The sequence below is a fragment of the Dermacentor variabilis genome, chromosome 2 (assembly GCF_050947875.1).
Source record: "Dermacentor variabilis isolate Ectoservices chromosome 2, ASM5094787v1, whole genome shotgun sequence".
Taxonomy (NCBI): domain Eukaryota; kingdom Metazoa; phylum Arthropoda; class Arachnida; order Ixodida; family Ixodidae; genus Dermacentor; species Dermacentor variabilis.
The window spans coordinates 113,819,003-113,842,436 of NC_134569.1; the positions used below are offsets into that span (position 1 = coordinate 113,819,003).

The 23,434-nt window shown below is 45.6% G+C and overlaps 1 protein-coding gene across 1 annotated transcript in view; it reads right to left on the bottom strand.

Moving 5' to 3' along the window:
* Positions 1-517: 517 nt before the first annotated feature.
* Arp8 (Actin-related protein 8) overlaps positions 518-23,434 on the bottom strand; it is a 53,976-nt gene continuing 31,059 nt past the window's right edge. The window contains exons 11-13 of the mRNA XM_075681810.1: positions 14,160-14,379; positions 9,586-9,743; positions 518-2,679 (exon numbers count right to left, since the gene is read on the bottom strand). Coding sequence (XP_075537925.1) covers positions 2,536-2,679; positions 9,586-9,743; positions 14,160-14,379 — 522 coding nt within the window. The 3' untranslated portion in view covers positions 518-2,535. The remainder of the gene's footprint in view (positions 2,680-9,585; positions 9,744-14,159; positions 14,380-23,434) is intronic.

A 23,434-nucleotide genomic window follows, 5' to 3' on the forward strand; every position in this document is an offset into this window, starting at 1 on the left:
TTCCTTACTGAGGTAAGGAAGATTTCATTGTTTGGCCAGCCCTATGGGGCGCATGCTACATGGCAAGTGCGCTCCTCCGATCTTTCTTCTCTTTGCAGTGCGCTCCATGAAGCAGACGACCATGCTTGTAACAAGCGTTTCAACACTGTTATTGAACTATACGTACTTGCAGTGTCTGTCAAGCCAGATCCTAAAAAAAAAGAAAGAAGTAACATTGTGCTGCGTCAATTTAATTGCTGCTGCAACCCCAACAAAAACTTTTAGACGGCAATGTGCAGATACCAAACACGACAATATATATATATTGTGTTACCGTGCCTGGGAACTTTCGGAGCATGTTGTCAGCAGTTGAAAGGAAAGCTTTCCCAAAAGTATATTTGCAATGGTCAGAAGATCGTGTTTCTGAGAACCAGGAGTTTGTTCTGAGACCTTGTTACTAAAAATAATGGATTACCACAGTGCTTACATACCGTCTGACATAAGTAGTATATTGGGAATGTCACTGCAGAGTCCAAAATAAGAACGTCGAACATTTTACTGAAATGGACAGGTGCTCCAAACATGGCAACATTAGTGAAAAGGAGATACCACGATGAATGCAGACACATCCGGACATGCATGTTTGCAAACATATTTTTCACCCTCTACAACATGGCATTGCTTGGTGCAGCAGAACAATTCACAATCCACAAGCTCAAAACGTTATAGGAACAAAGCTGCATTCTGCTACCTTCCTCTCATCCATGCATTTGCATTTTTTTTCAGACCTTCATTTTCTTTCTCCCTTTCCTTTTAGTCTTCTCAGTAGCATTCTCTTTCTAAGTTTTCTTTACACATTCACAAAACAGCCAGCAGATTCATCTACGCTGTTAATGATTTACAGCAAGTTGTAACATATAGGTTACCCTCATAGCTTACACACAAATGCAATGTTTAAATTTACAATTAACAGCACAATCATCAAAACTGCTTGCACTCGCAGTTCTGCGTTTGGGCGCTTAAAGCAACAGAGACATTGAGGCAGAAAGATTTTTTTAATGCTTTTTTTTCTGTACAGTTATGACCAGGAAAACAGAAGTGGAAATACAGTTAAACCTCGGTGTAATGCAGTCGGTAAAATCGGCGATTTTATTCATTATATCAAAACTTTGTTATATTGAAATGCGACCTGTTATGCAAACAGGTACAGTCGCCGATCGAGTTTTCTTCCCGTAAAGGGGCCGCAGAATTTTCCTAATTATCGGGCAATCAAAACAAATTAAACTTCAATGGGAAAACAATTCATTCTAATAAATTTGTGGATCGGCGCCGAATGAGACAGCTTCACGCAACGTATGTCGACGATATCTTCATATCAACGGTACGACTTAAGCAAAGCCAGCCACGCTTTCCCGTGCACTCTGTCCCTGCGGCTGATAGCGTCGCCATCGGTGGGACGACGCTATCAGGAAAAGCGCAGGGAGCGGAGAGCAAATGCTTCGTCTGTCTCTCGCTCCAACGGGTCACCGAAACTCGAGATTACGCAACCTCCAAAGCTAAACACGCGGGAAGACAGCTTACAAGGTGCCACGCTCTCTTGGCACGCCCACTGTTTGCGCACGTGGCAGGTTACCTCTAACGCAGAGCGCACGGCTGCGCATGCGCTCAGCCACGCTCACAGCCATGCGCAACCACGGCCCTCCACCCCCTCGAGAGCGCTTGAACGCGTTACCACGAGCTCGCTCCCCTCCGCCTCTTTTCCTTTGCTCGCGCGGGAAGGCGTCACTCGTGAGTGCACCATCTTTCTTGTCTCAGCCTCACGCACTTTCACTCGCACCTAAAGCACACAGTGCGCGGGCGTGATAGGATCTTATCGCACTTGGACTTTACACGGAACATGATGCGGCTCCACTTCAGCAGTCGCTCTTGCGCTGCGCGCGATTTGAGAGGTGCGCTTGCAAGCAGCCGCTCATAGTTCAAGGCAGTGAAATTTCGTTATATTAAAATCGCATACAAAGATACTTTGTTATAGTGAGGTTTAATTACATTGTGTTCTATGGACAAGAGGTTATGAAAAGTTTGACTTCGTTATATCGAGAATTTCGTTATATCAAGGTTTAACTGTAGTTGCACTGATGGCAAATGAAAGAAGATGATTCAGTGAACCAGACTAATGCATAACACATAATAAATAAAACAACAAACTTGCATCACACTCTGCAGTCATGACACATATTCATGCGCAAGAAGCAGGAGAAGAATGCAGTCCAGCATTTTTGAAGAATTACAAGGGTGGCCAGACAAGAGCATACAGATGCATTTGTGTCTCCTAGCATTCAAGTCTCTGCATACTGTGGTGACCGAAGCAATGCTTCAGCCTGCTGTTCAGTTGTGAATGGTGAGGTGGGTAAACACATTTCAGCTTCTTTCCGTAATTATCCCGCTGCGCCGAGCAACCTTGAACAATGCTGGTGCCGAGGGCTTCAAAGAGTGGCACAAGCATTTGTGAAGATGGCACGCTTGTCATGACACCAATGGGCAGCGAGGGTAGTGGCACTACCAGTTGAAGGGTGCCCGCTCACGAAGCAGGCGAACACCATATCGCTGCCACTCAGCCTGGCGAATCCAAAGCTCCTGAGCCGAGTCTAGACAACTCATGATGGATGCACCTTTCCATGTTGTGATCCTAGGGTCCGTGTCCTGGAATGCACAAATAAGCCACCAGTTAGGTCGCTGTGGAGGCCCCAATTGTTCCTCCACATCCTTTGCCTGCTCGCCATCTGGATAGTGCAGAGACCCACTGATGCAGTAAGCACCCAGCAAGTTATGTAACCTTTCAAGAGAACAAAGTGCAGCCACTTCATGCATTGTACTGAAAATTTGCACATATTGAAACCATCTTGATGCAAAACACATAATACCAAATATTAGAGTTTGGAGACCAGTAGGGAAGATCACCGTGCAAGTTGCAATTCATTAACACACTGGCTTTACTTGTAAGGTCCTGCAGGCTGTAAGAGTAAGGTCATGTCTCATTAGAAAGCTTCAGCTTGTCTGTAAATGTATAACCACTTGCAGAATACCGGGTTACCAGTGAGGTGCGCAGCAGCAACCACACCTGTAGCTCCACTTTCTTTCTTTCTAATATAACTTTCTTTCAATCACACCTGTAGCGACATTTGTTGTGCAGTGTTTAACCAGAAAGCACATAACATGGGCTCCGAGATTGCACGTGTTGGAAGGTTTTACTCTGGCCATCCCATTCACACGGAGAGAGCGTAAATTCAGTGGGAGACATGGCCAGCTCCTTCTCCGCACCACTGCATTCACAACCAATGGCTGTTCATGCATTGAGGAGGCTTTCAGGTTGCTGCGACTCGGATGAGGCAAGAAAAAAAAAACTTTTGACTGCTAAATGTGACCCCTAACTAATAAGGAAATGACAGCTGAAGGTCTACAAAGGGCAGCATGCATGCTGGTGCCTATTTATTCTCAAACGTGTTAATTTCCTTCTGCACACATACACCCACCACATTCAAGTGGGTGTGTAGAAGTGGAATTTCTGGGCAAAACTTCATCCTGTGCCAGAAGCACACTACACTCCACATTTTCTGAGTTACCATCATCGTTATCTGCCTATGTTTATGCCCACCGCAGGAAGAAGGCCTCTCCCTGTGATCTCCAATTACCCCTGTCTTGTGCTAGCTGATTTCAACTTGCACTTGCACATTTCTTAATTCCATCACTTCCCCCTAGTTTTCTGCCGTCCTCGGCTGCGCTTCCCTTCTCTTGGCACCCATTCCATAACTCTAATGGTGTACCGGTTATTCAGCCTACGCATTACATGGCCTACCCAACTCTTTTTTTCTCTTAATGTCAACTAGAATATCAGCTATCCCCATTTGCTCGCTGATCACCCCCACCGCTCTCTTCTAGTCTCTTAACATTTAGCCCAACATTTTTCTTTCCATTGCTCTTTGTGCAATCCTTACCTTGTTCATGAACTTTTTTATTAAACTCCAAGTTTCAGCTCCATATGTAGCACAGGTAGAATGCAATGACTGTACACTTTTCTTATCAACGACAATGGTAAGCTCCCAGTCAGGATTTGGTAATGCCTGCCATGTGCACTCCAACCCATTTTTATTTTTCTGTAAATTTCCTTCTCACGATCAAAATAGACCTAGATAAACATACTCCTGTACAGACTCTAGAGGCTGACTGACGATCCTGAATTCATGTTCCCTTGCCAGGCTATTGCCAAGCTTTCCAGGTCTTCTGCATATTCATCTTTAGCCCCACTTTTACACTTTCTTGGTTAAGGTCCCCAATTATTTGTTGTAATTCGTCTCCAGTGTTGCTGAACAGTGCAATGTCATCTGGAAACCGAAGGCTGCTAAGATATTTGCTGTTGATTCTCACTCCTAAGCCTTCCCAGTCTAACACAGTTGACTCTTGCTACAATGGACCCTGATAATCCGACAAAAAGGGTCCGTTTTAACCGAAGTCCGTAATATCTGAAACGCCTCACTTCCGAAGCTTTCCTCGCAATATCTAACAACTTTATTGCAAAAAGTGAGTGACGAACGTCCAAAGAAAAAAACTAACAACAAAAAAGCGCAGTTTCGTCTGAAAGGCGAAGAATCTATAGCAATATCAAATTAAGCAAGATAAGCACGGAAGCAGCAGTGAACGAATTGACCATCGGGCTGTCTCTCGCTTCAACGCGAACTAAACGTTGAAATCATAGCGCATACAAAGCAACCAGCACTGGGCGCACTTTGTTCCCATCACACATCGTTTTCAAGATACGCTGCCCGTGCGGATGTGCACTTTGTCCACATCGCAGATCGCTTTGAAGATATGGCGCCCGCGCGGCCGCACCGTAAGCAGCAGCCGCCAGAGTAGAACCACCCTCTCTCTCGCCTCCCCCCCACATGGCTCATGGATGAAAGAAGATGGTGTGTTTCCGCACCGCCTTCCTCCCTCGCGCGTGAGGTATTGAGCTGCGATCGTCGGCTGACCCTCGCAAGTCAGTTGTCAGCCCATGCCAACACTGCAAAAGTATGGTTTATAAGCCTGATCTTGAAAAAAAATTTACGCTAATTTTGTCTGCTGTAGCCAATAGCCTGTGGTAGCGCGGTGCGTTAGAAGCGAACTTCGTTGCATTAATAAAATAGGTATAACAAACTAAGGCTGAAATATGGTCCGTTATGTCCGAAAGTCTGTTGTACACAGGTCCGTTGTAAGGAGCATAGACTGTAGCTTGAATACTTTTAAGTATGCAGTGAATAGCACTGGCGAGATTGTGTCTCCTAGCCTGACCCCTTTCTCGATAGGTAACTTTCTATTTTTCTTGTGAAGAACCAATGTAGATGTGGAATCTTTGTAGATATTTCCAAAGATGTTCATGTATGCCTCCTATACTCCTTGATTACGTAATGAATCTATGACTGCTGGTATTTCAACTGAACGAAATGCCTTTTCATAATCTAGGAAAGCCATTTAGAGAGGTTTATTGTACTTCTCAGATTTCTCAATTACATTATTGATGACATAGATGTGATCCATTGCAGAATATCCTTACCTGAAGCCACGCTGTTCTCTTGGTTGATTAAAGTGTTGCCCTGATTTTAGTGGAAATTATCTTGGTGAATATTTTATACAATACACAATAGGCATCAAATTCTTCAATCCTTTAATGTCTCCCTTCTTATGGATTAGTATAATGTTGGCATTCTACCAAGCCTCTAGTGCACTTGAAGTCGCGAGGTATTGCTTATTAAAGGGCGGCAAGCTTTTCAAACATATCTCCTCCATCTTTGATGAAATCGACTGTTATTCAATCTTCTCCTGCTGCTTTTCCAAGGGGCATGTCTTGCAAGGCCGTTCTAATTTCATTGCTAGTTACAGAAGAAAACCTCTGCATCCTATTCATCGCTACTTTGAGTGAAGGTAACATTGCCCTGCTTATTTGTCAGTGCATACATCTTGCCTTGTCCTAGGGCAAGTTTTCTTCTCACTGATTTCATGCGGTGGCCATTGTTAACAAGAGAGTATTAAAGGCCCCGTTGAGCAGAAAATCCAGCGCCGGTGTCCAGCGTCTACCGTCTTGAGCGTAAATCTTTACGAACCATCCAGTCCCTCTGTGAAGCACAAAGATGTTCCTGAGCTAATTGAATTTCTCAAAGTAAAATGCGTCAGAAAAATTGTAAAGTATGACCTACAGACATGATAGCATTAGATTGTAATTTAAATATATGAGAAAATGTAATTCTGTTACATGGAAACCAGAACGCGAACTCTTTTCCGGCGTTTCTAAAATTCCTAGAGTGGTGCACCCAGTTCTTTGCAACATGATCCAGATGGCACTTGCCTCTGCACATCCACGGCCCATGCAAGGGGCTGCTTTTCTACCAGAAAGTTCGCCTTCGGCATTCCCAGGTAAACATTGTGGTTACATAAGCTGCAGTTGCTGGAAAACGTGAGAAGCAGTCAAAAATTCTTTGAATGTGATTGCTTTCCACTCTTAAAGCCGAAGCTTAAGTGTCCTCCAAATCTTTTACTGCTTCCTCAATCTTTCCCAGGTTAAAATTTCGAATATCCCTTACTTTCTTCTCGTTGATCAGTTTTGACAGTTCAGCGAATTCTATCTGATCTCTTGAGTTGGACACTTTGACGCTTTGTCATATCTTTATTAGGTCCTTTGTTACTTGGGAGAGCTTACCTCCTGGTTGCCTTGATGCCTCAAGTCCAATTTCGGTTGCTGCTTCAGAAATCAGCCTAGTTATAGTTTCATTCATTACATCTATGTTATCTTCCTCTTCCTGTTCTAAAGCTGCATATTTGTTTGCGAGCACCAGCCTGAATGCGTCTGCTTTTGCCCTTACTGAGTCTAGGTTGGCCTGTTTCTTGTTCGCTAATTTTACACTTTCTCTCTCAAACTGATAGAAATCCTAGGCCTCACTAACCTATGGTGACTGCACTTCACCCTACCTATCAGTTCTATGTCCTGCACTATGCTGGTATCGGCAGAGAGTATGAAATGTATTTCATTTCTTGTTTCTCTGTTAGGGCTTTCCCAGGTCCACTTCCTGTTACTGTGCTTCCTGAAGAAGGTACTTATTATTCGGAGTCCATTTCATCAAATCTACCGACATCTCTCACTGAGAGTTCCTAGAATCGATGCCATAGTTGCCGTTCCCCAGCCTGCTTTTTCGCCAGTTTTGCATTGAAGTCGCCCATGACTACACTATACTGAGTTTGCGCCTTTCTCATCGCTAGTTCAACATCTTCAGAAAACTATTCTACAGCAAAAGTCCGTTAATTCACCACTCATTAATTCGAAATTTCGGATGATTCGAAGTAGCCACCACGGTCCTTCTAGCAATGTATTGAAAGCAATATGTAACACATCTTGCTAATTCACACTGAAATCCGCACCGCTGCTGATAATTTGAACTCTGCGCCATCGTGGATGGGGAGAGTGCTAGTGCACGGGAGCATGTTAGCGACGCTGACATTGCCGCGCAGCATTGCTTTTTCCATCTGCGGTCCTTTGTTTAGGCTTGACTAGTGAGAGAGACATTTGTGCCTGGCCATGCATGGCCTATGCCTCTGTTGCAGGTTGCTTCTCGCCCAGGAGGTTCCGTATAAAGTTCAAGGGCGATACAATCATCGCAGTGCACCATATGCTGTATGTGCGAGAGAAAACGTGCCAGGGTGAGTCAGCGAATGCGACTCAATCTCGCACCTTCTCCTGTTGTGCGTGCGAGGCATGACGGTGAGGCGGAAGGAGGAGGGGACGTTTTTCTCTGGCGGCTGCTGCTTATGGCGCAGCCATGCGGGCGCCATTACTTGAAAGCGATCTGCAACGTGGCCAAAGTGCGCGCCCGCATGAGCCTCATCTTCAAACTGATCTGCGATGTTTGCAGTGCGCACGTAGTGCCGGTAGCTTCGTATGCGATGTGCTACATTTCGTTCGTGTTAAACGAGAGCTTTACAAAGGTCAATTTGCTCCCTGCTACTGTTGCGATTCCTCACTCCAGTGTTTTTCAGCTACTAGTTGCTGCAGTCATCGAGCAAGATATGTTCATGTTTACCTGTGCGCGTGTGACCTTGTACTTGTTAATTTACTTAGTAAGCAAATGTTTACAAGTTTATAAAGCTGATAAAGCCAATATCCTTACTTCGTATAGTTATCTACTAATTTGATATTGCAATCGATGCTTCACTTTTCGAGCGAAAATGCGACATTTCTTTTTCTCCGTGCCAGTCAGCACGACGAATGCGCGGATGGGGCAAGAGCCATCTCTACGTCGGGCAAGTCAGACCGTGTTGGCCGTGTCCGGTTACGCTGTCTGTGCCAGTGTTTTGAAGTATAGACATTGTTGTACACGCCAACATGACACAGCGTCTGTGGACTGTATACATGTCTTAACCAAGGAATTTTTTTCTGACTTTCGCTATTTCAAATTTTGTATAATTCGGATTTTTGTAGCATCCCCATGGAATTCGAATTAACGAGCTTTTACTGTATTTCTTCATCATTGTGACTAAAGGTTGGAGCATAGGCTAGTACTACCTTTATTCTATACTTCTGGTCAAGCTTTATTACTACTACTGCTACGCTCTCATTAATGCTGTAGAATTTGTCAGTCTTGCCCGCTATGTCCCCATGGATTAGGAATCCTACTCCATACTGCTTCGTATGTGGAAGTCCTCTGTAACAGAGGACGGGGCCATTAGTCAGCACTGTATAAGCCTCACCAGTTCTTCTAACCTCACTAAGGCCAATGATATCCTATGCAATGTCTAAAAATTACTCAGAGACCTGTGAGGCTGGCCTTACTTGATAGGGTTCGCATGTTATTCAAGTCGATGTCATCCACAGCCATCAGCACTACAGATTAAGTGCCCTGTAATGATAATGCGCCACAATAAATGTTGCCTGGTTTAGTTTCCAGTATCGGCCTGTCCTGATCCTGAGATTCTTAGCACCCGCTGCCGCGTTGCAGGTCCGACCGCCCGCTGCCTTGGTCAGGTGCTCTGCAGCCACAGGGGAGTGAGGGCCATAGTTATATTGTAGAGGTCATGAGGGAGGTTGTGGCCGAATACTGCACCAGGGAGGTCAATTCCCGTTCCGGTGAGGGAGCGTCTTTGTTGAAGCTTAGTGGGCCTTCCTAACTTGGTTGCACCTGGACTAGTATAACCCCACTAGCTTTTCCTTTTGCTTTCTTATTTTGTTTTGCCGGTGTCAGGTGCCACTCCGAGCCTTAGGAGGATTCGAACTTATGACCTTCGGATTGGAGGCTCCATGCTCCATGCCACCACAGCAGGAATGGCACAGGGGAAATTAAATGTTCCGTCTAATTTAAATGCAAAAACAATAAGGAAAAGAGAAATTAAAGGAAACGAAAAGACAACTTGCCAGAGGTGGGAGTCAAACCCATATATTCCACATTACGCGTGCATACTGGTCAAACAAACTAAGGTAAAACTTCCCTTTTCATATCTCACATGATGTCATGGTGACACTGCCGACCTCATGTGCGATCATAAACTTCGTATCAAATGCAGCACAGACAGAGAGAACGGCCTCCTTACTCTTGGCCTGGTGATTATCTCCATCTGCTCTGGTCGGTACATGATGGGAATCTGGACAGAGAGGCGATTCTGGAGCCATGTGTGGATGCCGGGGAACATGCAGCCACCTCCAACCACAAGCACACAGCTGAACATTTTCCGTTTCAGCTCCTCCCCGTCTGCAAAAGGCACATGTTTTACTTATTTGTTTTTCACAGTTGCATTTCACCTTTTTGAAGCGATGCTTAGTAGCTGCGTGCTTATTTGGCAAAGCTCTAAAGTTGCTAGTACTAAGAAAGGTCAGAAATCAAAATTTCAGTTGTGTTTCGGTCCTTACACAGTAATTCATTACCAATATATATACAATGCCATGTCTTCTCATGCATCATAATACTAATTCAATAACATTTATTAGTGATAGTTGGCATGACCTCACTCCCCGAGTCGTTTTCATGTTAATTAGGGTCCGCCAGTGTCAAGTGCAGGAATCCCCAAGTGCTTTGTGAAAATTTGATAAACAGGCAATGCCTTGTCATGACCAGACTCGGGACCCGCAGACTGCCAGCCCAAGATAGCTCTCAGCCGCTACAACAATGTTACTACCAAGAACAATACTATGCCTCGCCTCCTCCTGAGTGCTCACTAAAATGACTGTGCATCCAAACTGCACAATTTGCCATGCAAACATGAATTATCCTTTTCGAAATATCTTTTTCAAACTGCCACAAAATGGTATTCTCGGTTGATCACTTTCAGAGATACGATCACTCTCGCGAGATTTTGCATAACTTGGCATCAGATGCAGAGCAAGATCGTTCCATGCATGCAACAGCGTTTCTCCAATGCATGCTGTCGCCCATAGACGCTGACATGTCCTGTGCCGAGTGCGAAAGTGACCGTATTTTGTATTCCTAAAAGCAATCAACCAATAATATGGCTCCTTTGCACAAATTTAAGTCCGGCGACACCAAATCCTCACACGATGCCTGTTAGGCGGTACCGAAAGCAGCATTCTTGAAGCAATAGACGTATACCTATTTCGCACAATCAGCCAATCGTGGCCAGATGTAGGGCAGCCCATGTTGCGGCAGCCATCTCAAGCGTCATAAGCAAGTCCACGTCGGTGAGGCATGGATTTATTTGTTTTTGCTGCAATTTCCTCATGCTGAGCTGCAGATTACGCAGTGCGCTAGGTAAGCAAAAAACATCATCAGATGTTAGTACTAGATACATGCGGCCGTGTCACTTGAAACGGGTGATCAACAAATAAAATGGGGGCCATGATGTGTTTCTGGCGCATGCAATCGCTTCCGGCGCTTGGTTGTTTTTGTAAACAAAAGTGCTGGCACCCATACAAGCATAATGTGGTAGTATTTTACATCATTTAAGTGCAAAGTAAAGGCATTTGAGCCCTTTTTAGAGTCTGCTAGCCCTGTGCATGTAGGTAATATGCGGGGCAACATTCAGGCACACTTTGTTGATGCGGGATTGCAGTCCAGCGACATTTCGTCATTGAGAGATATGAAATGCGTTGAATCCTATGGCAATTTGCTGGGGATACAAAAATGTTTCACTGTCACAATAATTTTGTTGTTGCGGAATTTCATTAGCAGGGGTTTCGACTATAATATATTGCTGGTGGCTTGCAACCACTTAAAGAGTAACTGCGGTGATCTTTTACATGAAGTTACAGATATCGGCGAACTTTGTGACAGCACATTCAGGTGGCCACTAAAGTCACATGCATCGGAAAGTGCTATAGAAAGTTGGGTAGGTTTTAGGAAATAAATTTTGAAGACCAGTGTGCACCCTTCCGAACCATGGCTATCGGAAATATGATTCCTACTAGCCTCCCTGTGCATGCGACTTATGATGTTACTATCATGGTAGCAAGGTGCAGCTGGTGACACCTTGTGAAGCAGCCTTTCAATATATTCTGGTGAGTTCTTGCTGGCCTGAGCAAGTGTTCAAACTGCTGATGTAACAGTTACTGCAGCAGCGTCACCTTCATAGCATTATCTTTTTGTCTGACTTTCTCTGCCAAGAAAAGCCAGGTGACTAATAGATGTTTAGAATTCATTTAATGCCACATGTGGAATACTGAAGCTCAGTGACTTGACATAGTATCACTAATTTTCCTATTGTAATGTAATCACTAATACACCAAACCATTACCTTCTTTCAAAAACGAACATATAGTCGAACACTCTTACAACGTTCACACATATAAGGGTCTGTTCGGTTGTAACGACAACACTCTGATGCATTTACGATCTCCCAACCCCACCTATTGAAGCTGCTTCCAGATATAACGAACATTTTTTAAATTGCCGTATTGTTACAACGAACACTTCGAAACCGGTCAAAGTAAGAAGAGGGCACACACGAAGCACCAAAGCACGAATGCGCGGCCAAACCAGGCATGCACTGCCGTGTGCCCTGCTCCAGTCTAACAGCGACAATGATAAAGACGAGCAAGTAAGCAACCGCTACACTTGGATTTTGGAAGCCGTGAAGAAGGTCACTCGGTTTCAAGGTACACCTTCACAGAGGAGGCAGCATACAGTAAAAACAGCATGGCGTGGGGCGTGTACTGGCGTGTGCACCGGTTCGGTATCATATGTCACGACGGCGGCACTCTATTTTTGTGCGAATGTCCATGCAGCACCACCTGCATTACGCCTATTTCAACAATTCGTAACAACCGTATAAGTCCTTTCACCATGGAAAAAAATGGCCGTTAAAGCGTTCCTGTCGTTATTGACGCGGCCGGAGTCAGAGAAAATGCTGCACCACACGCTGCTGCCATGAAATGCTGCAAAGGATTGGCGGTGACTACGACGTTAGATCATGGTTCAGCGGGGCTTCGTTTACACGTCGACAATTACTGATAACGGTTCGCAGTGCTGTTCTACCTTTCGAACATCAAATTTTTTTTACCTAAAGCTATACAGATAACGTAATTTTATGGATCTTGCGTGGCTGATACGAAGTCATAATGCCAACTCCATGATGTCCGAGACCTTCACAGAACAGTAGTTCCCAAAGTTTACGCTTCCGGCCAACCGGAAAGGTTCGCTCGCTTGTGCAGAATACAGTCATGTTCCGCTGGTAGTACAAGCTCTCGAATACTAAATGCCGGCTGCACTTGCTGTTTTGAAATGACAGGTGATCGGAACCGGGCACTGCTTTGCAAGAACACACATGAAGCTGTTCCGTTATTTAGACGGATGTTTCTAATGGAAATTTGTGGCTAGGTGCGGGAACGCACTGGGAACAAAAATGACACTGAAAATCTGGTTTTGAGACCAAAGTGCACCCGAATTACAACTGAAGATGCCAGCATCTGTGCGCTTAATTTTTTACGGTTTTTAATAATGAGCCCATACACAATGAGCTACTGATATAACGAGAACTTTTTATGGAACTATAGAGTTCGTTATAAGCAGGCTTGACTATATTATTACTCGGGCTGTTTAGTAATGCTTTGAAATGTTTTTGTGCGCAGCCAATCTTTTTTTACCGTGGCCACAAACAATAGCATGCATTTTGTAGTAATCTAAAGAAAAAAAATCAGGTCTCATTTTATTCCAATCCTAAAAAAGAAAGGAAAAGCATTTTAGAATCTATGTCCCCTTCAACATCTGATATTTCAAAGTCCAGTTGACTTCCATTAATTCGATTCCGACCGATGGTCCTAGCCGGCACCGATACATTTCTATAGGTGTAAACATTCGTTACTTCAATATTAAATTGACCTACGCGGGATAATTGAAACATGACCAGTCAGCACACATGTGCCTGGTCCCTTTGGGTGATGGTGATCCCTTTAGTGGCAGCATGTCTTGGGAAAGCTTAGAGGACGATGAGTGCGTTGAACCTACGTCATCTCCCATTGGTAAACGCCTTTTTTCGGCTGGCCCTAAGAAAATTTTTAACCCATCACGGTAGATCACAATTTCTAATTATACTAGTATTTACACTAATTTTAATACACGTCTTTCTTTATCAGGACCATTAGGCCGAAAATTGACTGGGTGGTGCAATCTGATACAAAATGCGACGTTCATACGCTTTACCGCATAACAGAGTTGTATCGGGGCAAAGTTGACTTCAATCATAACCATGTGGCGAAGCTGACTTTAGAAAACTGGCCACCAATTTGCAACACATATTAGACCCTTGCAGATTTATCTCGCAAACAAATCAGGTGCACATAGATTTCTACTTTGTTTAGGAGCTTTAATGTAATTTGTATTTTAGTTTTCTACTTTGCACACAAAGAAAGCGGGTGCACATTTGATTATAGGGCAAGTTAGAATGGGCCAAACACTGCCAAATGAATCAGCAATGTGATTTGTCTTTTTTCTTAAGCATCTTCGTTTAATCCGACCCGCTGAATAATTCGATCACATTAATTGCTCCCACCAGGGTCTAATTAATGGAACTCTACTGTATGTGTTTTAGCTAAGAGGCTGATCATGCATCAAGACATTTCACTGGGAGCAGCTACGCAAGAACATTTTGTGTGCGAACCCTACCTTTAGAAAATAGCACAAAATTGTGCAAACAACCTAATGTACACACCAACTCACCACAGCGATCAACACACTGCACAATGGCCTGGTCTATGCCCAACAGCTGGTCACAAGGCAGCTCTCTCTCGCTGTCTCGGGGCGCGGCTGCAAGGGTGACTGCTTCAGGTGGAACCACTTCGTCTTCGTCCAGAGCCCCCTGACCAAGTTGGCTGTCGTCTAGCTGAGAAGCAGCGTCCGAGGCTTGCGATCCTTCTGCGACGTCACGTGCCGCTCGCCTCTGGGACAGTGACCACGGAGAAAAAGAAAAGTAACAAAATTGAGCAAGCAGGACACAAAAAGCACACTGACATATGAAAACAATCCAATCAGTCATAGTCATACTCTGATTGGCGTATACTACACCAGCAGAGGCAGCGCAATGTAGGTAAACTAAAGGGATAGTTAAAGCGTAGGGAAGAGATCAATGTGTCCAAGAGAAGTGCTGGGGCATGGCCAAACAATTTGACAGAAGTGTGAACAGCGAACATACCACAACAACGATTTTATGTGAAGGTAGTGTACACAAAATTATTGTGCCAATAACCAGTGATTATTGGCACAATATCCAAAATACTGGCACAATAACCAGTAATCAGTGATTACAAATAGGAAGACACAGTTGCACGTGAGTAACTGTAAAGCAACACTGCATTAACGCATAACATCACGGAATAGCACAGAAACTGCAATGGAAGTGCAATGAGTTGGGGTGGCTTGCATAACAGCACAGTGTGCTTTACAGCCTTTAATGACAGCGACATACTGATTGTGTAAGGAATGACTCGGGAAAGATGGCCGAATAGGTCATCCCCTAAAAAAAATGCCAAACAGGTTTTAATACACCGAAATATAAGTACAGTTAAACCTTGAAATAACGAAGTATTTAACTATTTATTAACTCTTTTCCATAGAACAACCTGTATTTTGAACTTCAATATAACAAAGTGTGTTTATACACGATTTCAACATAACTAAATTTCACTGCCTTCGAAAACGAATACTGGGTCAATAAATGGAAACTTCCACAGATGCAGATGATCAAATGGCCGAATTAGATGTAGCTGCTTGCGAACGCACCTCTCCAGTCGCGTGCCATGCTATGGAGAGTCTGCTGAAACAGAGCAGCATCCTGTTCCATATAAAGTCCAAGTCCAATAAGATCCTACATGCCCCATGCACCATGTGCTCTAGATGCAAGTGGAAGCGTGGGAGTGTGAGCAGCCAAGAAGGATGGTGTCTTGACGAATGCCGTCTTCCCGCATGAGCAAGGGGAAATGGGGGAACGGATGCAAGCTCATGGTAATGCGAGAGAGCAAGGCGGGAGAGGGGGGAGGGAGTAGGGGTGCTTTGACAAGCGTCACCTTTACTAGCGAGGCCATGGCTGTGCATGGCTGTAAGCGTGGCTGAGCCCATACGCAGTCCGCACGTCCTGTTGTAAGGTAATCTTCTGCGTGTGCGAATTCTGTGCGAGCTTAAATGGCATGGCATCATGTGCTGTCTTTTCATGTGTTTAGTGCTGGAGGTTGTGCAATCGCAAGTTTCAGAGATGCGTTGATGAAGCATTCGCTGCCCACTCCTGGCACTTTTCCATGACGCCATTGTGCCACTGCAGGCGACACTATCAGCCACAGGGGTGGAGTGGGCACGAAAACATGGCTGGCTTCGCTTCATACCGCCGATGTGAAGCTATTGTTGACATGGCATAAAACCATATCGTTCGTCGCCAACTCTCAAATTCAAGAAAATTAGCCTTTTTCTAATTCAAATCTGATTTTTTTTTATGGCACAATAATTTGGAACATATTGCAGTCCCTTCTGTGTAAGAAAAGTCCATCGGTGACTGTACTTGTGCACATTAGATGTTGAATTTTAATGGAACGTAATTAGATACACTTAAACCTCAAGTGAAGTCAGTAAAATTAGCAAGTAGAATTATTATATCGAAACTTATTCAAAATTCGAACTTTATGCAAATAAGTACAGTTGCCGATGGGTTTTTCTTACATCGTCCGACTCTCACTTCAACGCTTCTCTGAAACTCGAGATAATGCAACCTCCAGCACTAAATGTGCAGGAAGACAGCGCACGATGCCAAGCCATCTCAGCAAGCCCACTCTTCGCACACACGGAAGACTACCTCTAGGGCGTGGGTTGTCTATGCGCTCAGCTGCACCGACATCCATGCACAGCCACAACTGCGGTGAGAAAAGGAGACGTGCGCCAACTTGCCCTAACTACCCTCCCCCTCCCTGCCTCGCACCCTTGTGCGTGTTTGGTCACATTAACGTTAACACGAGCTCGTTCCTCTCCTTTCCTTTCCCGTTCTCTGCGTGGGAAGACGGCTATCATCAAGCCGCCATCCTCTTCGGCTTACCCTCGTTGGCTTTCACTCGCACCCAATGCACCAAGTGCGTGCAGGGCAGGATAAGATCTTATCGCACTTGGATATTATACAGCACATGACACCTGCTCTGTTTCAGCGGTTGCTCTTGGTCACGTGGTGCTCTATGTGAGAGGTGCAATCGCAAGCAGCCGCTTGTAGTTCAACCATTTGACTATCTGTGCCCATTTAAATTTATTGTCTCGGTATTCCTTCGCAGTGGCAGCGAAAACTTTTTTATATTGAAATTGTCTATAAACACACTACATTAAATCAAGATTCTAAATACACAGTGTTCTGTGGACATGAAATTATAAAATGTTATATATTTTGTTATACATGTATCGAGGTTTAACTTATCCACAAAGCTACCTTGGAGTCCTGAGCAAAACGTATGGTACAGCAGGGTGCCCACTGAAACCATATTTTCCTACTCCCTGATGATCTATAATGACTGCTATTTCCGGGGCAGGGTAGATTCTCTAAAGCATCAACGTACTGTGCAAAAGGATTACCTTGAATACTAATTCCTTGCTGTGAGTTATAATTAAGTTTATCAGGCCGTGAATGATTGGATGCCTGACTGAACAATTTGTCACGGGTATGCATCTTAATCACTTTCAACCAGGAGACCGATCAATTTGGGTTCAGCAGGAATGTCCTACATTGTATGACAGTTCTTACATGAATGACAGGAATGACAGCTGTTATCAGAGCTTTTGAGAGCTGGAAAGCCATAGTGCTGCATGTGTTGTCACATACGTGTCTAAAAGTTAAGAAAAATGAAAATTGAGTCTTCTTCTTAACAGCCACATGCAGGCTGTTTGGTTCTTGATCATAGGTGCTAAGTTGCACTGCATGGTTGTAAGAGGGCACACATAAAAGAAAAATGCGATCACACACACAAGATGATGCTCAAGCTTACAACTACTTTATTCCCATTCAGGAACTAGGGACGGTTGTTAGATTGTGCATCATTCTGTGTGTGTAATCGTGCTTGTTCGTGTGTGTCTTGTCGGAGCTATGCAGTGCAATTTCACATCCGTGATATAAAATTTAACCTGGGTGTGATGCGACCTAGTTGAGTCTGCCACCACAGAGCGATGACATGTTCTCCCAGTTCCCTGCATAAGTGCACATTTGTGTTTCTGTCTGAGCAGTTTATGAGTTGGCCGAAGGTGCAGCATGCTTCACATAGGCGCTTCTCTCCAGGCAGTTCGCAGTGATCGTAGCGAGCAGCTTCAGCTTCGAGCTCTCTGCATTTTCTATTTTATTTTCTGTGATCTCTGCAATCAGTGACAAGAAAACTGGGGGACGTCGTCCTCTGCAATGGGGGACCCAAACCCCGCCCAGCAGTTTCGTCCTGAACGGCCAGTTCATTATGCCGGTGACGTGAGTGACCGCTTCGACCCCAGCATGGTCCCGATTGAGTCATCTGATGGCTCCTCTACTGATGAGATGGGCTCGGACAGCGATTTTACCGTGGTGTCAAGCCGACGTCTGAAGAGAAAGATACGACGAACATCACCGACCAGTCGCCAGGCGACGAAAAAGGCAAGTGGCAAGCAATCATACACCATTGCATATGTACCAACAACGACAACAGACAACCTCAACTCACTGAACAGGCAGAGCCTGTCGGAATATTTTGAACGAACTGCCCATGGTCAAGTAGAAGAAATACGTATAAACGCTCGAAAGAACATCCTCTCGGTGGAAGTCAATACACCGACCATACTGGAGACACTGAAAAACATCACTCAGTTGGGAAGCATCCCTGTTCGCGCATTCCCCACATACGGCAAGGAAGCGACGACAGGCGTCATCTACGATGTGGACATTGACATTACAGACACTGACCTGGCCAAACTACTATCATCGTCAGCTCCTGTGCTCAGCTTTCACCGTTTTGGACGTTCCCGATGTGTGAAATTAGTGTTCCAATCGGAAACTTTGCCAACACACGTCAAGGTTGGATATGTGAGGCATCCGGTACGTCCTTACGTGCCGAGGCTTTTACAGTGTCACAGGTGCATGAAACTTGGGCATGTCAGTGCAGTTTGCAAGGGTGCAATAACATGCAAACGATGTGGTGGACCTCACGGAGACAGCAATTGCAACGTTGCTGCGAAATGTCCAAATTGTTCTGGTGCTCATGACGCAACGTCAAAAGAGTGCCCAAAGATCAGGAAGGAAATGGGTATTCTGAAGAAGATGGGTAGAGATCGTTCCACGCACAGGGAAGCGGCAAGGGCTATCCGCCACCGCAGACGTCGTTCACGAAACCGACATCAACGGGATCGCAGCCCTCCTCGCGTTGGAGGGACGACAGCTCAAGTGCAACATCCACCCCCTCTTCGTCTCAGGAATGAAGAAGCACGTGCCTCAAAGCCTTTGTATGCCGCGAAAGTACAAGGCGACCCATCATCGGCACTAGCCACATCGGAGACTCAGTGGCCCTCGTTACCATCAAGGCCTGTGGGAAATCCCTTATGCACCGCTCCTACACATACTGAAGAAAATGAAAAGATGGATGACATTGACGTCACGAGTATGGTGAAAAATTTGATGGGCTCCATGCGCAGGATTCTTTCCGGCCTAAATACCCCGGCTGCCAAGGCTGCCGTGCAGCTACTTGAAGTCTTGGAACCACTGCTAGTGGTTCTTCACTAAGCAAGTATGGCGATAATGTTTGAAGAACGGATGCGTCAATCGTTTGTTATGCAATGGAATGCTCGCGGTCTGCGTGGTCGTTTGTCGGATTTCCGACAGCGGGTATTTAAATACCAATTTCCAGTTATTGTTATCTGTGAACCTAATATGGATTCTTCTTTCCGTATTTCTGGTTATGTCCAGATGTGGTCTCGTAACGACCAACCCTCGAGCAAAGTATTAGTTTGTATACGTCACGACCTGGTGTATTTCAGACATGACGTCCCATCGCATACTACTAATGATTACGTATGCCTCACCATAAAATACAGATGTCGCACGGTTACAGTGATTGGAGGATATATCCACCCAAGAGCGAGGATCGATTGCTCGCACCTGATGTCTCTGCTGCAAGCATCGCAAGGCCCTCATATTGTGATTGGTGACTTTAACGCGCACCATCCCCTGTGGGGTAGCACTTCGATGAATTCTCGTGGCAAATACTTGGCTGACTTTATGTGTAGTCGGGGACTAAATGTGCTCAATGACGGGTCTCCTACATTTATTCGTGGCACGTCCTACAGCAGTTGTCTTGACCTAACGTTTGTATCAAGGAGCCTTCTGTCTTCAGCATCCTGGTCGACGGATCTAGAGACTCATGGTAGCGACCACCTCCCCACTTACGTTCACTTTAGCTGGTTTCGCCGTTCAGCCTCACGTTGCATTCGTCAAACAGACTGGATTGCATTTAAGACCTCTGTCGACACCACCTGTCAGAGTATGACATCTCCATCCGAAATAGAGGACATCATTGCCTCTACCCTGCGGGACAAAACTAGAGAAGTCAGCATACCGAGGCACAGGTCATCGGTCGACATACAATATGAGGCCCTTCGTGCGATCCGTCGCCGCGCGGAACGGCGATACAGAAGAACAAAGTCACCGTCCGATCTTTCGAGCAGTCGCCGAGCTCAACGACATGTTCTTCGACATCTGGAGAAGCTTGACAGACAGCGTTGGAGGGCTTTCTGTGGATCCCTAGATCCAAGACAGCCTCTATCTAAGATATGGCGGGTCATACGAAGTCTCCAGGCAACTCCACAACAAAGACACCCATTCCATGCGGTGGCTCTACATCAACGCCGGACCGAATTGGAGGTAGCAGAGGACTACTGTAAACTGATTGTGGACGCATCTAATGCAGTGACTTCATCCCTTGTCACCATCGCACCCCCGTCACCTGATGAGCGGCTCGAAGTACCGTTTACGATGCAAGAGCTTGACGCTGCGCTTTCAGTTTCTCGACGCTCCTCGGCACCAGGACCAGACGGAATCACGTACGCTGCACTCTGCCATCTTGGCACCGAATCACGACGTCTTCTCCTATCTTTTTATAATGCGACGTGGGAGAAAGGAAATGTTCCAGATGGTTGGAAATGCAGTCGCGTTGTAGCGCTGCTTAAACCGGGAAAGTGCCCCAACGAGCTTTCCTCCTACAGACCGATCGCCTTAGCCAGTTGCGTCGGCAAAGTAATGGAAAGAATGGTTTTGTCAAGACTGGAATGGTATCTAGAGAGAAGTAATTGCTTTCCTGATTTTATGCACGGATTTAGAAGAGGCCGTTCTTCGATTGACGGAGTTATCGACTTGGTCTCCACTGTTGAACAGGAAAGAAGTCGACGTCGGTTAGTTGGAGCTGTCTTTCTGGATATTAAGGGTGCATACGACAATGTACTCCATTATGCAATCCTTGATGCACTGGAAGATTTAGACATCGGTGGCCGACTATATACATGGGTTGTTAGCTACCTCAGTGGCCGCACGGTGTATATGTCGACAAGTGATGGCGACACCGGACAGTACCATATACATCGAGGTGTTCCACAAGGGGGAGTTCTCAGCCCAACTCTTTTCAATGTTGCATTGATTGGCCTTGCATCCGAACTTCCTAGCACGGTAAAGATTAGCACATATGCCGACGACATATGCATATGGGCATCTGGAGCCACCCGTCCCCAAATGCGTGCTAGGCTTCAACGCGCAGTGACAATCGCAGCTAAGTATCTTCGGCGTCAAGGCCTCCGACTCTCAACTGAAAAATGTTCTGTGATTACGTTCACGCGAAAACGAATGAGCATGTATCCGATCATTGTTGACGGCGTAGCGATACCTACGGTTACACACCACAGATTCCTTGGCTTAGTCATAGACCGGGGATTATCTTGGTCAAGACACGTCGCCGCACTGAAGTCAAAGCTGAAGAGTTTTGTTCACGTCCTTCGCGTCGTGGCAGCAACAAGATGGGGCCCCTCGGAGTCGTCATTACTCCAATTGTACCGAGCACTATTCGTAGGGTATATACGGTACAGCATGCCGGCGCTCTCAAGCATGGGACTTAGTTGTGTGCGCGCGCTGGAGAGCATTCAAGCTCAAGCATTGCGCACATGTTTGGGCCTCCCACGATGCACGTCAACCAATGGAACAATAGCGGAAGCTCGTGCTTGTCCTATTCGGGTGTACTTGCTCTGCGAGCCTCTTCGAATGTACCTCCGCGTGTTGACCCGACACAGGCACCATCCTCTGTCATCGCTCCCTACCACACACCCAGATTCCAGCTTTTCAACGACTATAACGCGGCATCAGAGTGTTTTGCCGACAAGATTCTCTCCCGACTGTATTCCGAGAACACCCCCGTGGGTTCTGCCTAAACCTGTCGTTACATTGCAGATCCCTGGAATTACTAAAAAGTCTTTCGTTCCATCTATTGGCCTCAGGCAACTCACCCTGTTGCACATTTCTACAGAGTACGGAGATACTGTACATGTGTATACCGATGGCTCTGTCACACCATATGCCTCCACTGCGGCCTTCGTCATTCCACATATGATCATCGCTCGCCGGTTTAAACTAGACCATAGCTCAACATCAACTGCCGCAGAACTTGTTGCTATCCGGGAAGCACTTCGATTTCTCTCCGAGGAGCGTCCTCGCGCATGGACGATATTCTGCGATTGCAAGCCAGCTCTGCAAACGATTGACTGTGTCCTCAGACGGGGCCCGTATTATTCTATAGCTATAGAAATTACAGAGTATCTCGACCACGCAACAAGAAATGGCCACAATGTCACCTTTCAGTGGATACCATCACACTGTGGCGTGATAGGGAACGAACAGGCAGACGCTGAAGCAAAAACAGCTTTAGATAATGCTTTTGAAGTACGCATTCCGTTCTCACGAACAGACACAAACGCCCTACTTCGTCGCGTAAACCGCAACTCTACGTTGGAACACTGGGCCCAACCAGATCGACGACACAAGCGATTACACAAATGGGACCAAGAAATGAGATTTCGTATGCCTCACAAGTTCAATAGAAACCACACGAGCATGGTGCACCGGATTCGCCTTGGTGTCGCATTCACCAACCGTTATAGAAATATGATAGGTGCCAGTGATACTAGCCCAAACTGTGATTGCTGTGAGGTGCCAGAAACACTTGAACATATATTTTGCGTGTGTCCCGCGTACGCGCAAGAACGACAGCAACTTGTCTCTTCCATAGCAAACATCCATGAGAGACCGCTATCGGACGAGTTTCTTTTAGGTCCTTGGCCTAATGCAACCAGCGCAGCCCTGGTAACAAGAGCCGCTGTATCTTTTCTCCAAGCCACTGGGCTGGACGCACGCCTTTAGAGATACCACAACTCTGTGAATTTGTATATACGCATCTCTTCCTTATACCATCTTCATTCATCAGCCCTTTCCCTCCCCGTCCCTTTTCCCCAGAGTAGAGTAGCAGGCCAGAGCAAGTTATAGCTCAGGCCGACCTCTCTGCCTTTCTGTAAATAAATTTCTCTCTCTCTCTCTCTCTCCCATTGCATGCATGTGTTTGCACGAGTTCTTTGTACGACATTCACAAGAGGGCAATGCACAATTACGCAAGCTTAAGAGTGCATTCAGACGTGCTACTCTTGATTGCCCGGCCCATGTCAGAGGAATAAGGTAACAAGTGCCAGTCACAGTGATAGGTGAGTCACAATGATGGCGTCAGGTGCTAAAAAGTGCCGTGTTTTGTAAACATATATAGGACACATGCAGCCACATAGGTGGGCCACAGAGCCGTAGTCTTCTTTGCATGTTTAAAATTGTGCACACCAATGGGCATACAGTACTGCAGTAATCGGCATAACGAAGTAATGGACATAATAAAGTAATTTCGGCTTCCCCTTCAAGTTCCTTGTAATGAGGTACGAGTGTATAT